This window comes from Centrocercus urophasianus, unplaced genomic scaffold (assembly GCF_019232065.1).
Source record: "Centrocercus urophasianus isolate 14NV4802_14NV808 unplaced genomic scaffold, USGS_Curo_1.0 seq_16, whole genome shotgun sequence".
NCBI lineage: Eukaryota > Metazoa > Chordata > Aves > Galliformes > Phasianidae > Centrocercus > Centrocercus urophasianus.
The window spans coordinates 31,281,042-31,295,329 of record NW_024884711.1 but is presented as its reverse complement, the minus strand read 5'-3'; the positions used below and the strand labels follow the sequence as shown (position 1 = coordinate 31,295,329).

Genomic DNA, 14,288 nt, shown 5'->3' with positions numbered 1-14,288 from the left:
TATGAAGATACTCAAGACTCATCTAGATGCCTACTTGTGTTGGGAACCTGCTTTAGCAGAGGGGTTGGACTCTATGACCTCTTGAGGTTCTTTACAACCCTTGCAATTCTGTGGTCTCCAGACTAGCAGAGCTATATTCCCTTCATAGCTTACAAAGTAAATGAAAGAACTAAGGTCCTGAAGGTGAAGAAGAGAATGGTAACCAACAAATAAAGTGGCACACGAACTTTTATGAAATGGAAAATGTTACACCTGTTTAGTTTCCTGATGTTATATGATCACCTAATTAAAAGCAGTTGGCAGATCCATGTGGATTGATACATTTGGAACTTCCTGGAGTCTGTTTAGGGAACCTGCACAGAGCACACATGTTTGGAACACTACTGCCACTGAGTCAGGATGAGTCTTCAGACTGAGCTGTTTTTCCTTTGTCTTTGATTTGATCACATCAAAAGGACACAAAGAACTTTCAGTTTCAAAGTGGTGTTGGAAAAAGCCATTCCCTTTGGCTAACTTTGTATGGGTCCTTTTTTTCAGTTCTTCTTTCTCCAGCAGTCTTCTAAAATTCTCCAGGCCTGTAATACTTTCAGGGTCCATTTTCTCCTTATTAGTAATTCTGTTCTTCTGATCAGAGGTGACATCAGTACTGTTTTTGTTGAAGGAATAGAATGGGTTTTTCATCAACAGCTGAAAATAGCTCACAAGGCGAAGTTTTTCGTGTCTTCTCAGTGATATATTTGCCTCTTAATGATGAGATTAAAGTTCTGAATGAGGGAAGTGCAACAAACTGGAGAAATCTGATAAAAGTAATGTTAGTTCTAAAGGCTGATTGGCACAGATAAGAAATATCCCATTACCCTATTGTCTAAGAGGTGCTGAAGAGATGGTAATGTCTTGGAAACAGCTTGGATTATTTTGATGAAGGAGGGACCTGGAGCATCTTTCAAACTACTTTTTTTTTTTTTCTCAGAAGAAAGAAGTACAGAATGATAGTATTTGCTGATAATAAAGGAAGATCATACAGTTGTCTCTGGAGCGTTCTGAATTAATGTTTGGGTTTGTTTGGAATGAAATACCTACTTAAGATCTGCTGAAGAATTAGGCATAATTCAGTATGTAGTGTCAGACATCTTTATTTTGAAGACTGGATACTTAAGTGAGCCCACGATACAGCTTATGCCTGCTTCTTGTTTTTTTTCCATGATATTCTGGGTGACTTAACTGGAAGTTCAGAACTGAATATGTTACATGAAAAGTCTTGGAACTTGTCATCCTGTATATGTTTACAAATAATTTTATTACACATCTTTAATTTTCTTCCTCTCGTGTTGTTTATTGTGACATAGAGAAATGCAGAATGAAAAGGAGGTGAAAAAAGTCTAGACAAGTTGATTAATTGATGGTATAATTTTGGTTTTTACAGGTGACAGAATTATAAAAGTCAATGGAGAAAGTGTTATTGGAAAGACGTATTCTCAAGTCATTGCTTTAATACAGAACAGGTAAGGTCATACTTTCTGTTGTGTCGTACTTGCTCTTTATTGTAAGCAGGAAATCACTGCTTGTAGTGGTTCTTACTAAGTCATCATATCATTTTCCATAGTGTACATTCAGTCTTTGTTTCCCTGTATTTTCTGAATACTGGCAAAGGTTTGAGAATGGGTGTGCTCTATTGTGCCAGTCTATTTATGTCAGTACTTGTCCCCTGTAAGCAAATCATACAGAGTGCTCTAGAGGAAAGTTGTATAAACTTGAAATAGGTTTATAAGGGCTGCATAAACACGCATGTGTTTTTGCTTAAGTTGAAATTAGGAAAATCTACTTTGTTTCCAGGGACTGATAACTAGAGGTCAGCATACCTGGTAAGAGAAAAAATGTTACGCTAGTGCATACCTGCAAAACATCTGCAGTATGTCTCAGCTCTCCTTTTTATTGCAACAAGTTACAAACCTTGCACAAAGTTGAGAAATTTGGTTGCTCTTGCAACTCACAGGGCTTGTTATATCACCTCTGTACACAAATCTAGACTCAAACCACTTTCATATCTAAAATCTGTCTCCACTTTTTCTATATTCTTGGTGTCAATTTCTGTTCAATAGGAACAAATTTCCGATGCATTAATATTATCTGGAAAGAAGATGTATTATGATGAGCATGGAAAAATGTTTTCTAAATAAATGTTGCATACCCCAGTCCCTCTTTAGTGAATCCTCATGCATTAATACTGAGTTATGCTTACAGATAGCAGTAGGAGAAAGAAGATCCTCACATTCCTAATTTAGTATAGATTTTTATTCAAGATACCACACAGGCTGTGTGTGTCTGAGGTTTCTGAAATGGCAAAGCTCTAGCTGAAGGTATGCTGAAATGTTTGATGTTGTTAGTATTTTCAGTGCAAGAGCTGGAAAGATCGAATCTGTCTTCCTCATAACCTTTAGAAAAGATTGGAGGTAACACTGATCATGAATCATTTTTTCATTTTGTTTTTGTAAAAACATTAATATTGTACAATAGTGTGTATCTAAGACATGGAGCGTAATTGTTTTGCAATTTACAATTGATTGCTTTGAATGATGTACCTGTTGGACATGTAATGAAATCTGTTAAGAGACTGATCGCATCTTCCAGTGTTATAACAAGACAGATTCTGAACTCCTCATCTGCCTGTGAATAAAGATTTCTTCAGACCCATTAGTGTAAGTAATGAACTGTACCGCAACAGTGTGTTCCCTGCACACTGGGGAAAAACAAAATGCACCTGAACATGGTTCTATCAGTGATAATCTACTGCAACTAGAATTGGTACAGCATGCTGCAGAATCTGTCTTCCTGATTTCCACAAGTGCAGAGAAGATAAATATACTATTGTTAATTAAGAAATAAGGATATTTGGTTACCTGAGTTGAGGCATACTTGTACATCATTAATTTGGTGGCTTTCTACAAGGAGGTTGATGGATAAAGGAAGAACAACCGATGTCGTCTACCCCAGACAGCACCCTTGTCTATGAAACAGAAAGATATGAATCTGACAGTTGGACCACTTGATAGATAAAGAACTGTCTGGATGGTTGCCCTGAATGTTGAAGTGGAGATCAGTGAACAATGTCCCTCGGCTTATGCTTTGAGACATGTTGGAGAGAAGGGATATCATTCAGAGGGACCTTGACTTCCCATGCAGTTCAGCAAGGCCAAGTACAAGATCTTAGGAGTGTTGGTAGATGAAAAACATGAGCCAGCAATGTGTGTGCTTGCAACCCAAAAAGCAAGCTTATCCTGGGTCACATCAAAAGAAACATGACAGCAGGTCAAGGGAGGTGACTCTACCCTTATGAGACCCCCACTGCATTACTGCATTCTGCTGTGGGGCCCCCAGCATGAGGAACACAGGGACCTGTTGGAGCAAGTCCAGAAGAGGCCATGAGAATGTTCAAGGGCCAGAGCACCTCCTCTGTGAAGAAAAACTGAGGGAAGTATGGTTGTTCAGCCTGAAGAAGAGAAGGGAGACCTCAATGTGGCCTTCCAGTACATAAAAAGGCCTATTGGAAAGCTGGAGAGATGCTCTTTATCAGAGAGTACAGTGACAGGACAAGGGTTAATGGCTTCAGAGTAAAAGAGGGTAGATTTAGGTTAGATATTAAGCAGGAAATCTTCACCAGGAGGATGGTGAGGCCCTGGAACAGGTTGCCCAGAGAAGCTGTGGATGCCCCATCCTTGGAAGTGTTTCAGTGGCCAGGTTGGTTTGAGCTTTGGGTAGCCTACTCTTGTGAGAGGTATCCCTGCCTGTGGCAAGTGGGTTGGAACTTGAAAGATCTTTAATGTCCATTCCAAACCAAACTGTTCTGTGATTCTATTGTAAGATCATAGCAAAAGATCGTGTCTGTTTATGAAGGTTTTTTTTGTGGGTTTTTTTTTTTTTTTAATGGAAAATATAACCATTCAGAAGTCTTCAACTGAACGTCTTAAGATTAACAGATAAATACCATAAAAATAGCTTGGATTCCAAAACTAGTCAGGTGCATCTTCCCTGTAGCTTAAAGGCAGTCATGGCTATTTGTGACAGCTTCTTATATGATTAAAGAATGAACTTGCTCTTTCTTTACTGGAAAACAGTTATTTTTGATCTCTGAGCAGTTTGTTCTGGATGTCAAGATTTTATTTCTTGTGCTGCTAGTACCATTCTGTGGTAAGTGAAATTACTGTACCTTGTGCATATCTTCCTTTAGCATACCATTCCTGCATCAACATTGGCATCCTGGATCGAACTGATAGTCTCTTTATGTCAGTACCCTCTCAGACATTATTCAGTAATAGATTCTTGGTAGAAGAGCGTGAAAACATTGGAATATAGCCAGTGTGTTTGGTCCTGTGCCTATCCACTGTAGGTATTTACCGAGACAAAGATTTTATCTGCATCACTTGACTTAATGGGCCTTGATAGGTTGATCTTGCGTAAGTTCACTTTTGAATATATTTAAAGTCTTGATGTTAAAATCATCCATTTCATCATTACAGCTCTGGTAGTTTTAGCTAGTTTTTCATCCATCACTTCATGGTTTCTTTAGTAGGTTTTGTGCAGGAGACTTACTGAAAAGCCTTTTGAAAAACTGAGTTATTGGCTGAGGTATCCTTTCTTCACGACTAAAACCAATTTCATTTATAATCTGTATTGTGTAATGATTTTCTATACATTTTAATTGCAGTATTTTTAATTAATATTTTTAATTACATTCTCAAACGTTGCCAACTGTGAGTGCTTGTTCTTTCATAAATGCATCATCTTCAGAGCACTTTGTGTAAGATTACAGTGTATATTATTTTCTGCAACCTCTAAGGAGTTCTCCCCACTCGCTGTTCAGCAACGAAAATCAGTTTGGGCTTCCTCGTTTTTGAATCAGATTGCTTTTGCAACTTTATTTCCATACAGTTTACTGTATTTCTGGAAGGCAGTTCAATTGTAGATATTTGTTCTCATCATAGAATGTTGCAGATTTCAGAACTTAGTAGCTTCTTCATGCACCAGGATGGATAATATTAGCACTTCAGTTTTTTCTCTATTTTAATACCCATGTTTTGGTTTTGTTTTGGAAGCAAATAGCAATACTTTAGAAATAACCAGCCTTTTGTTTCAAAGCTCCTGCCCAAACAGCACTGGTAGTTTGGTAACTGAAGAGCTGTTTCTCTCAGGAGTGTTTCGAGGAGATACAGTGTGATATATTTTTGTGGCTTGCAAGTCATTTCCTTGAGACAGTGAGGTTCATGTGTTTTAATACAACTTCACCTTCAACTAGCACAAGCAAGGCACCTGGTGCACTGGGGAGCTGGCAGGCCCAGATAGCAGAGCGTGCTTTGATTCTTCCAAAATTCTACCTTCCAAATGTTTATTTTCAAAAGTCTTATAAAAAAAGTGAACATATGTTTCTGTGTGTCTTATATTAAAAGCTGCTGGCTGTAAAAGTTTTGTAAATGCAGAGAAAATGCAGGTCTTGGAGAAGCCTGAGATTCTATCATCAACAGGATGAAGATGTGCCTGATGGATGCTGCTCACTGAGCAGGGGCTGTGGATATCAACAATACTGTGTGTTCCATTTTGTTGAGAATTGGGATAGCTGGACTTGATGATCTTGAGTCTTGATCTTAAGTCTCTTCCAACTCAAATGATTTTGTGATTGTATGCTGGATTCATATGAATGTGTTTTGATGTTGAAATGAAGGCTTCCTATAAATTCCAGTGAAATCGATGGATGGACTAGAATTCAAGCATGTTTTGTATTGTTCTTGGAAAGTTTTTTTGTCCTGTGAAGGACATTATCTGTTTTCCCCTGGTTGGAGATGATCAAGTTAAGCTTGCACTGATTACTTCCTCCGGATAATGAATGGCACACCTCAAAAGAGTTTCTAGAAAGAATTGTTTCCTTTAAAGATCAGTTGGAAGATCACTGTGAAGTCTGGGTTTCCTGGTCTTTGCATTTGATTGTTAATTTGGTTCTTTTAGAATTTATTCTCATCTGTTTATATGATCAGCTTGGAGATGTGCAGATTACTAATGCAAATTCCAGATATTATTTATGGTTCCGTTTAGAAAAAAAAAAAACAAAAACCACATACTGATTGCCAGCTGTTTCTTGGTTGGCGCTTTTGTTCTGATTTCTTTTTACAAACCCATCTTGAAAATGTTGTTTATTCAGCGTTGTACAGCTTAGCTATTGAATTTGGTGCATTACTGCAAAAGAACGCATGAGAATAGTTACCATGATGACAGCCCATCATAGTGCTTTAGTTTGATTCCTCCAAGTCAAGTTTAAATTTTGCTCAGAAGTGTAATGAAAATCATTTGCATGATAGATGTCCCTGAGAATTCATAATGCTGTATCTAATGTCTTAGTGTAAGCTAGTGCTTACTTTGTGTCCTGTTTCTTATTCATGTTTTGTCCGTTATGTGTTTGCATGTTACAGTAAAATAACTGAAAACTGTTGCCTAATATACTTACTTCTGATGCTAGAATTGAAAAGCACTGAGTGCTCTGAAAAATATATAGAGCAGAAAGATCCAGATTGTCTCCAGAAGGTTCTGTGGACAAACTGGAATGGACTGATTAAACAGTAATTTGAATAATTTATAAAACATTCTTCCTGAATGGAACCTCTTTCTTCACCAAAGAATGTGCTAAAGTTTTAATCCTTTTTAAAATACATATATTTTTTTGAACAACGTAATAACAATTGTTCTGTGTTGAATTGTAAGTAGGACAATTTCATTTATGTAAATAAATTTGAAGATGAGCAATGCTATATATCATACTATTAATTTCCAAAGTTTATTATTAATAAGTTGTCTGTTAGGATTTAAGAATAAATGTAAGCATGTACTATCCACGTTTATGGAACTCGAACACTTCTTAGATACCGTAGCTTTGGGCATTCCCTTCTATTACTTATTACTATGTATAATTACTATTATTATTTCAATTTTACAGCTAGAAAATAATTTAACACCCATACTTTATACAACAGTTTCTCCTGATGGCGCCACTGGCAAAGAATCATTTAAAATAGTTTTGCTTTTTATGTCCTCAGTCAAAATGGGAAATGCTTTTGTAAATGCACATGGAAGATAGGGGTCAATATTTTTATTTGTCTTAAAATTCAGTATTCTGAAAAACTCCAAAAACATTTTTGATGATTTGTTTTTCTTAGCTGTGTATTGATCTAAAAGGAAAAAGTGTTAACCTCTCACTGATGATATTTGGTTTCAAACCTAAATTAATTTGTGCTTTTTAGAGAATAAATCTTACAAGATGAATAATGGATTAAGAGTATTGTGAAACCTAATATCCTTACTCTGCTGTTTTGCAATGCAGCCTTGTGTCTGTGGCCAATAACAACTGGAAGAGGAACCGCAGATGAAAACATTTTTCATGTGTGAAAGCATAATAAATCACATATTAGGTTTTTGAGGTGACAACTTTCAGTTCTGCAGGAGTAAGAAATAGAGATCTTTTTCAGTGCTTTCATAGTCTGTCTTGTGTGTCCTGAAGTTAGTGGCTAGTCTCCGTGCTGCTTCTGTCTTTTCTCAGCAGTGAATTGCACTGCTCAGTACAGATAAGCTCAGTCCTACTCTGATCTGTCCAGTTAGGTTATTTTCTTTTGGTACTTGTGCTGATACTAACCTACTTGTTTGTTTGTTTTTGGTTTTTTTTTTGTTGTTTTTTTTTTAAATACCCTTTTTTCTGGGATTTCTGAATGTGAGATTATTAGATACCACATATAATCTCTTTGTTTTCTGGTTTTTTTGGTCTAGTTAAAACTATCTGTACCAATTGGTCCCTCTCATAGCCCTTCTCTGGACCTATGTGTTCTAGTTCACAAAGTGTTACATTAACTCAGGTGACATAAAAGTGAATTCAGCTGTTGTTTATCCAGTGTTATGAGTATATTCTTCTTTCTTGCTCATGGAAAGACTTTGCTTTGATATGTGCTAGGTGTAGATTTCACTGCTTTGCAGTATTTGACTCTGGATAACCATTAATTAATTTGATATTCAGTGCCCAGATTTTGCCTGTAAATTTGAATTATGTGTATTGAATGGTACAGGTGCCAGGATCTTTATTTATCACTTCATATAAAGTGCTGCTGTTGGTGTCAGCAGTTCTTACCAGCAGTCTCAGCACTTAAAGAACCGTATGTTCTTCACCTGTTTCTCAGATGTCATTTGACTAGGCACGTTTAGGTTGATTCTGCTATGGAGTGGTGTGAGCAGAATGGTACAAGTCAGTGCTTGTCTTACTATTGCCTGACATTTCATGTAATTTCTTTATGATATAGCAAAAGGTAAATGTTACTTGTGCTGAAAGATGTTACCTTGTTTTGTCTGAGAAGCTCCAGTCAACTAATATATATCGGGACTATAAGTAATGAAACAAAACTCATGAAGTGTATGAGTTCATGAGTTTTGTTGTTCTCTTAATGTACTGGTTTTAAAGAGAATGCAGATGTACTCTTCAGGTAGATTTCTGTTCTACTGTTATTTGCTGGGGCTCTGATGGAAGTTAATGGATTATCTTTGTAATATGAATTGAAAATATTTTCCAAAAGTTGACATGTGATTTTTTTTGTTTTGTTTCAGTGACAGCATGTTGGAACTTAGTGTTATGCCAAAAGACGAAGACATCCTTCAATTGGTATGTTTATGAGGCTTACATTCAGATGTATGCTGACTAAAGGAAAATAAAATTTTGCTGTAGATTTTGAAGTCTTTGAACTGTGATGTTAGCAAGTAATTAAAATGCTAACATTTAGTGGTTTTGACACTCATTAGATGTTCTCCTACTTCTTTGCCACCTCTGAAATTTCAGAGGAATCCAAATATATGGGAGAATGCCTGCTTCATATGATATTTCTAGTATCTTGTTTAAAAGAGAAGATGTCTTAAAATAATGCTTATATTTTTATTTGTTTTCAGTTCCTTATGTTAGAATTTATGAATTGGGTCAGTTTCTGTAACTAGCATTTTTAATTGTAAAGAAACTGAGAATCATTACTAAATTTGAAGTAATGAATTAGCATGTGGAGCTTAAAATTAGTTTTTATTAATAACTCACTAATTCTTAGTAGACTTATGTTTAAAAAAAAAAAAAGCTATGTGATGAATGTCCTGAAGTGATTACCAATTTTTAAAATTGTAACTGGTGTGAATATTTTGTTATATAATGACCCTGTTTCAAATTTAAAGTGATGTCCTGCTATATAGGTGAGGTGATTCAGCTCCCATGTAGTGTCTCTAAGTTCAAAAGAGCTGGAAATGAATTACTATATGTGTGTATTTTGAATAATTGGAGGAACACCCAACATATTGGCATTTAGTTTATTTTATAATTGGAAATAGAGGAAGGGAGGTAACAGAGAGCAAGGTAGATTTTGTGGTTAGCAGTCAGAAAACTGTTTTCTAATCTGCACAGCGGTAGTAAGACTTGATTTTAAATAACTGCTAAGAAGGAACTGTGGATTTTATTAGCTGCATTTTCCAGAATTAAAGGATGAATAGGCCAACAAGCTAAGTCTGTTATCATGGTCATAATATTTGAGAATATTTTACAAAGAAATATTCATTATTACTGGAAACAGTGGGGCCGTGGAATGAGTTTGGGTGGTTGGGCAGTGGGGAGAGTTTTCATAAACTGTGACTGTGTAGGAATATGAAAATAGTGAGAGACAGTCAAGTCTAGGTATACTGCATCAACAGCCTTCCTCTCATCCACTGAGTGAGTCACTTGGTCATAGAAGGGCATGCAGCCTGCATGAATTCCTTCTGATTGCTGTTGGTCTGCTCTTATGATGGTTTGATAGATGATTCTGATGTGACATGAAGGAATTTCTCTTCCTGTTTGCTGTGATGTATTTTTGGATACAAACAGGCCTGTCTTGTGGACTGTTGGTTCCATGTATCATCTGCTAGAGGAAAGCTGTGAAGAGACAGATGTTTTTTTGTATTCTGCAAGACTGACCATTGAGTGTACTCAGACATATCAGAAGCAAAAGGTTTTGGATAGCTGCAGTTTGCCATGCAGAAGAAGTGTCAGTCTTTGATAGCAGATAGCTCCTATAAATATTAAGATAAAGATAAGCCTCAAGTTTAGTCTTCAGAAATAGAAATGTTGTCTATGAATTCTGTCAAATTTCCTGAGCAGTGCTTCAAATCCATTTGTTAGTAAAAGCAGTGGAGTGTTGCAGTCCATGTTTTGTTGCCTGCTGTGACATGCATGTGCTGCTTACTTAGAGGGGAATTACATGTGAAATTGTGTCATTAGTGAAGTCACTGTCAAAGTCATGTTCGCTCATTCATTGAACTGATCTTGGAAATGACATTTTGGGGATGGGGGGGAAGAACGTTTAAAACCATCTCTGTCCATGGCAAAAGCTTCGTCTTGATAAGAACTAATTTCTTCATGCTTCTTTCCAACATTGAGATTAGTTTACTTATCTTTTCTACAACTTCGAACTATTTCATACATATTTTGATTATATAAACTTATTAAAGTTTAAAATTTGTGATCTGAATTAGACTATTTATATTTTGAAGCAAATGACTCAGAAGATTAGCTGAAAGGACAGATGACGAAGTTCTAGTGTAGATGGACTTTGATATTCTTGAGAATTAGAGCAACCAATGCCTCATGACATTAAGTGAGGAAAATATAAACTTTGCTTGACATGCATTTGCCTCATGCATTAGTGCAGATTGGGAAGCAACTGGCTGAGTAAGAGAAAATGAGCCAGAGATTACAGTAGACAGCAGGGTCATTGAGTCAGCAGTATGCAGTTGTGAGGTAAGGCAAATAACAGGCTGGGCTGCATTGGGGGCACCACATCCAGCAGATAGCAGATGAAGAAAGTTATCTTTCACCACCTGAAATGCTGATGTGGTATTCCTGAAACTTTGTGACTAGTTCAAGGAGGGTGAGAAAGAACTGGAAAAGTCCAGGAATGAGCTACTGAGATGATCAGGGTCCTGCACCATGCAGCCAGTGAGAAGAGAGGTTCAGGAGCTGGGATTTAGCCTTGTGAAAAGCTGGCTAAAGGATGATCTAACAGCAATTCACAGTTACTGGGATAGTTACCAAGATCATGGAGATACGTTTTTCTTAATAGCATCTTAGGAGATCCAAATTAGACATCAGAAGGGGTAAAATAGTAGCAATTTTTTTTTTTTTTTTTACTGAAAGGGTACTATAGCACTGGAATTGTTGCAGATGGTAGCTCCATCTGTGAAAGTTTCTGAGACGCAGCTAGACAAAGCAATGGCTGAATTGAAGTGTTGGTGGTAGATTAAACAAACAAATGTATTTGTATATTTAAAATTTTTCTTGTGGCTTCACTTTTGGCTGGGAAAGTTTCAGAATTTCAGCACAGATGTCTGATTTTCCAGCTAAGTTAGTCAGATATGTTTTTGCGAACTGAGGGGCGGAGGACCATCTTCCACAACTGTGCCTATAGTGTTTCAGGCCACTTCGGAATTAAAAAAAAAAGCCTGAAGGAAAGAGAAGTAAGAACACTAGAGTTTTAGCTCCAGTATTCAAGGTTCACATTGGGTCATCTTGTTTGTTTTTGTGAATTTTAAATTCTGCTTGTTTATATGTATTTTTAAGGTAAGACAAGTGTATATGGCTAATTCAGGTGAACTGATGAGGATGCTGAAAGAGAAGTGAGAGGTAGGAACAAGTGGTTTTTCTTTGTAGACAAAGCAAGGATTGGCTGGAAATACAGGACTGCACAAATTAGATGGTGTGTAATCAATGAATATTAAGATGTTATAATTATGAAATAAACAAGATAGTTAGGCAAAGCAGATTATGATAACAAAAAGAGAATAGATAGAAAGCTTACCTATATTCTGGGCTCACTTACAAAACTCCAGCAGAGTGGATCTCCAGAAGAGCTCCTTCCCCACTGGCAGTCAGCTCTTAAATGGGCCTTAGGAGAGGTGCAGCCAGGCTCCACCCTTCCGGCAGCACAGGAGAATTGCCTTCACCTGTGCTCCATGGCTGACTCAGCGCTCGCCTCAGGTGATCAATCAGAGGTTCAGGCCGTGATCCAGCAGTTCCCAATACAAAAACAGCAGGTATGACAAAAAGGGAAGGAAAACAAGTTTGTGGGAGTGTTGTTGGAAACAGCTCTGCCTTATCAAGCTGGAATTAGGAGGCAAAAATAGAAAATGATGGTCAAAGGCCATAGCAAGTGGTGGTTTGCACAGTTCTGTAGATTGCAGAGCAAACTTCCTGATTTCTTCCAAAAGAATAAAATTAATTAGGACTGAAGCTCAATTATGTAATGCTAATTTTTTCTTGAAAAGCATGGCTTTTTGGAGGGTTTCATTTTATGTAATAAAGGTACAGAAATGTGCTTTTTGTATGCATGCAAAGCAGTGTCAGTTGAGATATTGAAAAATTATTATGCAAGTTGTCATTCTGTTCTATACTGTGAAAATTTGGAACTGTTATTAATGTGCCTTTTCAACAATCAAGATTGAAAACAAAGTGGAGAGACATTTTTTTTATCAAGCAAGAGCAGAATGTGGATATTTGGAAAGTAATATAGTTTGTCATTTAGCTTGCCAAAAAGAGATGGCAGAAAAAGGGCTCAGATAGATATGCTGGAAGCCTTTATTTTTAAAGAAAAAAATACACTTAAAGGACAACAGTGCCTGAATTCAGAGCTTAAGAATAGACTGTGATACCTGCTTGTTGCCAGAAGGCCCACAATAATGTCAGTCTGTGGTTATCAAATGTGTTTTAAACGGCAGTCTTTCATCACTCTCCATTTACGGTTTTATTTAAAGAAAACTTGTTTGTAACCATTTTGAGACCAAAAAGAGGAAGAGAAGGTTATAATATGATTGTGTTTTGAGTTAGATCTGTCTACATAAAACTTGTATAGCTTTTTTAACCTTTTTTTTTTGAGAATCTTGTATGTGTTAGTGCCGGAGATTTCATGTAGACTCCACATTTTGGTGAACCGTGTAGTTCATTTTCTTAATTGTATTTAATCAATCGTTGCTATTTCATAACCTTCAGGTTTACAGATTTAATACTTGAAAAACACAACAAGAGGTGATCAAATGATGACACTCTTCAGTCATTTAGAAGCTCTCCATATGATGCAAAAGTCCCATGTAAATGGCACTCTATAGAGAGATTTGATGTTGATCCCACTTTTGGGTGAGCCTTAGTGCTGATTCCTGTCAGTAGACTTTGTGCTGGGAGGTCTGTGGGGTTTGGGAGCCAGGCTTTTGATATATATTCAAGTTGGAATTTACGTGTTTGCTGATTGCTCATTGTGTAAATAAAAAAGAACATAGCATATGAGTCACTGGATTTTAAAGTGTCAGGCACATTTAGAGATACCACTCTTCAGAACTTCCGTCTTGAACAGGATCTGTTGTATGAATTGATGCTGTACACTTGGAAAGTTATTTTTAGTGTAACTTAATAATGTTTATAAATGTGTGCATAGACTCAATTGGGAAATAATACCAGCAAATCCATGTGAATTTCAGGGGGTTAATAAAATGTTGTGTAGAATGTCTCATTTGCTTAAAACAATTTATTTTTCCTATCATAAGGCATGACTGTGTCACCTCATCAGTTAAAATCCAAATGTGGTTGCACAAACTCATAGTAAGAAATTCATCCTTACTCTTCGGAGTTTGCAGGTTTGGTGCAAGCAAAGGCAGATTGTGAGGTGAGAGAGAGATTGATCCCAGTAACTGGAAGCACACTGAATTCTTAATGAGCCGTCAGTAGTTTTATTCCAGAAACAGAATATTATCCATCCAAGATACTAATATTCTACTGAATTGTTGTATGGTGAGCTTTACTTGACGTCATGTGTTGTTTTTTTTTTTTGTGCTGTGGTGGTGGTTTTGTTTTTGTTTTTATAAGATGGGAAAAAAACTGTAAAAAATGTGAAGACTGATTTTTACATCATGGTGGAACTTCCAATGAACTGCTGAGTATTCAGCTCCCATAGGAATTCAAGGTGCACGGCAGGTGTCTGTGTTGGGAAGTTCTCATTGGGATTTTATCAGTTTACTTATCAGTAAACTTTCTGTTGAAATCACAGATAAAGTTCATATTTTCATGTATCACTAGAAAAACTAAGATGAGACAGTAATATTCAAACTGTGCTTTACATATTGTAGCAAAATACACTAAGTAACTAAGCAGTGTATGACTACAAACAAGTATATTGGTGTGCTTCTCATTTTTACTGACTTAAAAAGTAAAAATTTAA

The 14,288-nt window shown here is 36.6% G+C and overlaps 1 protein-coding gene across 3 annotated transcripts in view; it reads left to right on the top strand.

Moving 5' to 3' along the window:
* The window catches only part of ARHGAP21 (Rho GTPase activating protein 21), a 105,884-nt gene that overhangs the window by 60,876 nt on the left and 30,720 nt on the right, over positions 1 to 14,288 (top strand). For all 3 annotated transcript variants that reach the window (XM_042816472.1, XM_042816471.1, XM_042816473.1), the window contains exons 5-6: positions 1,424 to 1,502; positions 8,626 to 8,680. In XM_042816472.1, coding sequence (XP_042672406.1) covers positions 1,424 to 1,502; positions 8,626 to 8,680 — 134 coding nt within the window. The remainder of the gene's footprint in view (positions 1 to 1,423; positions 1,503 to 8,625; positions 8,681 to 14,288) is intronic.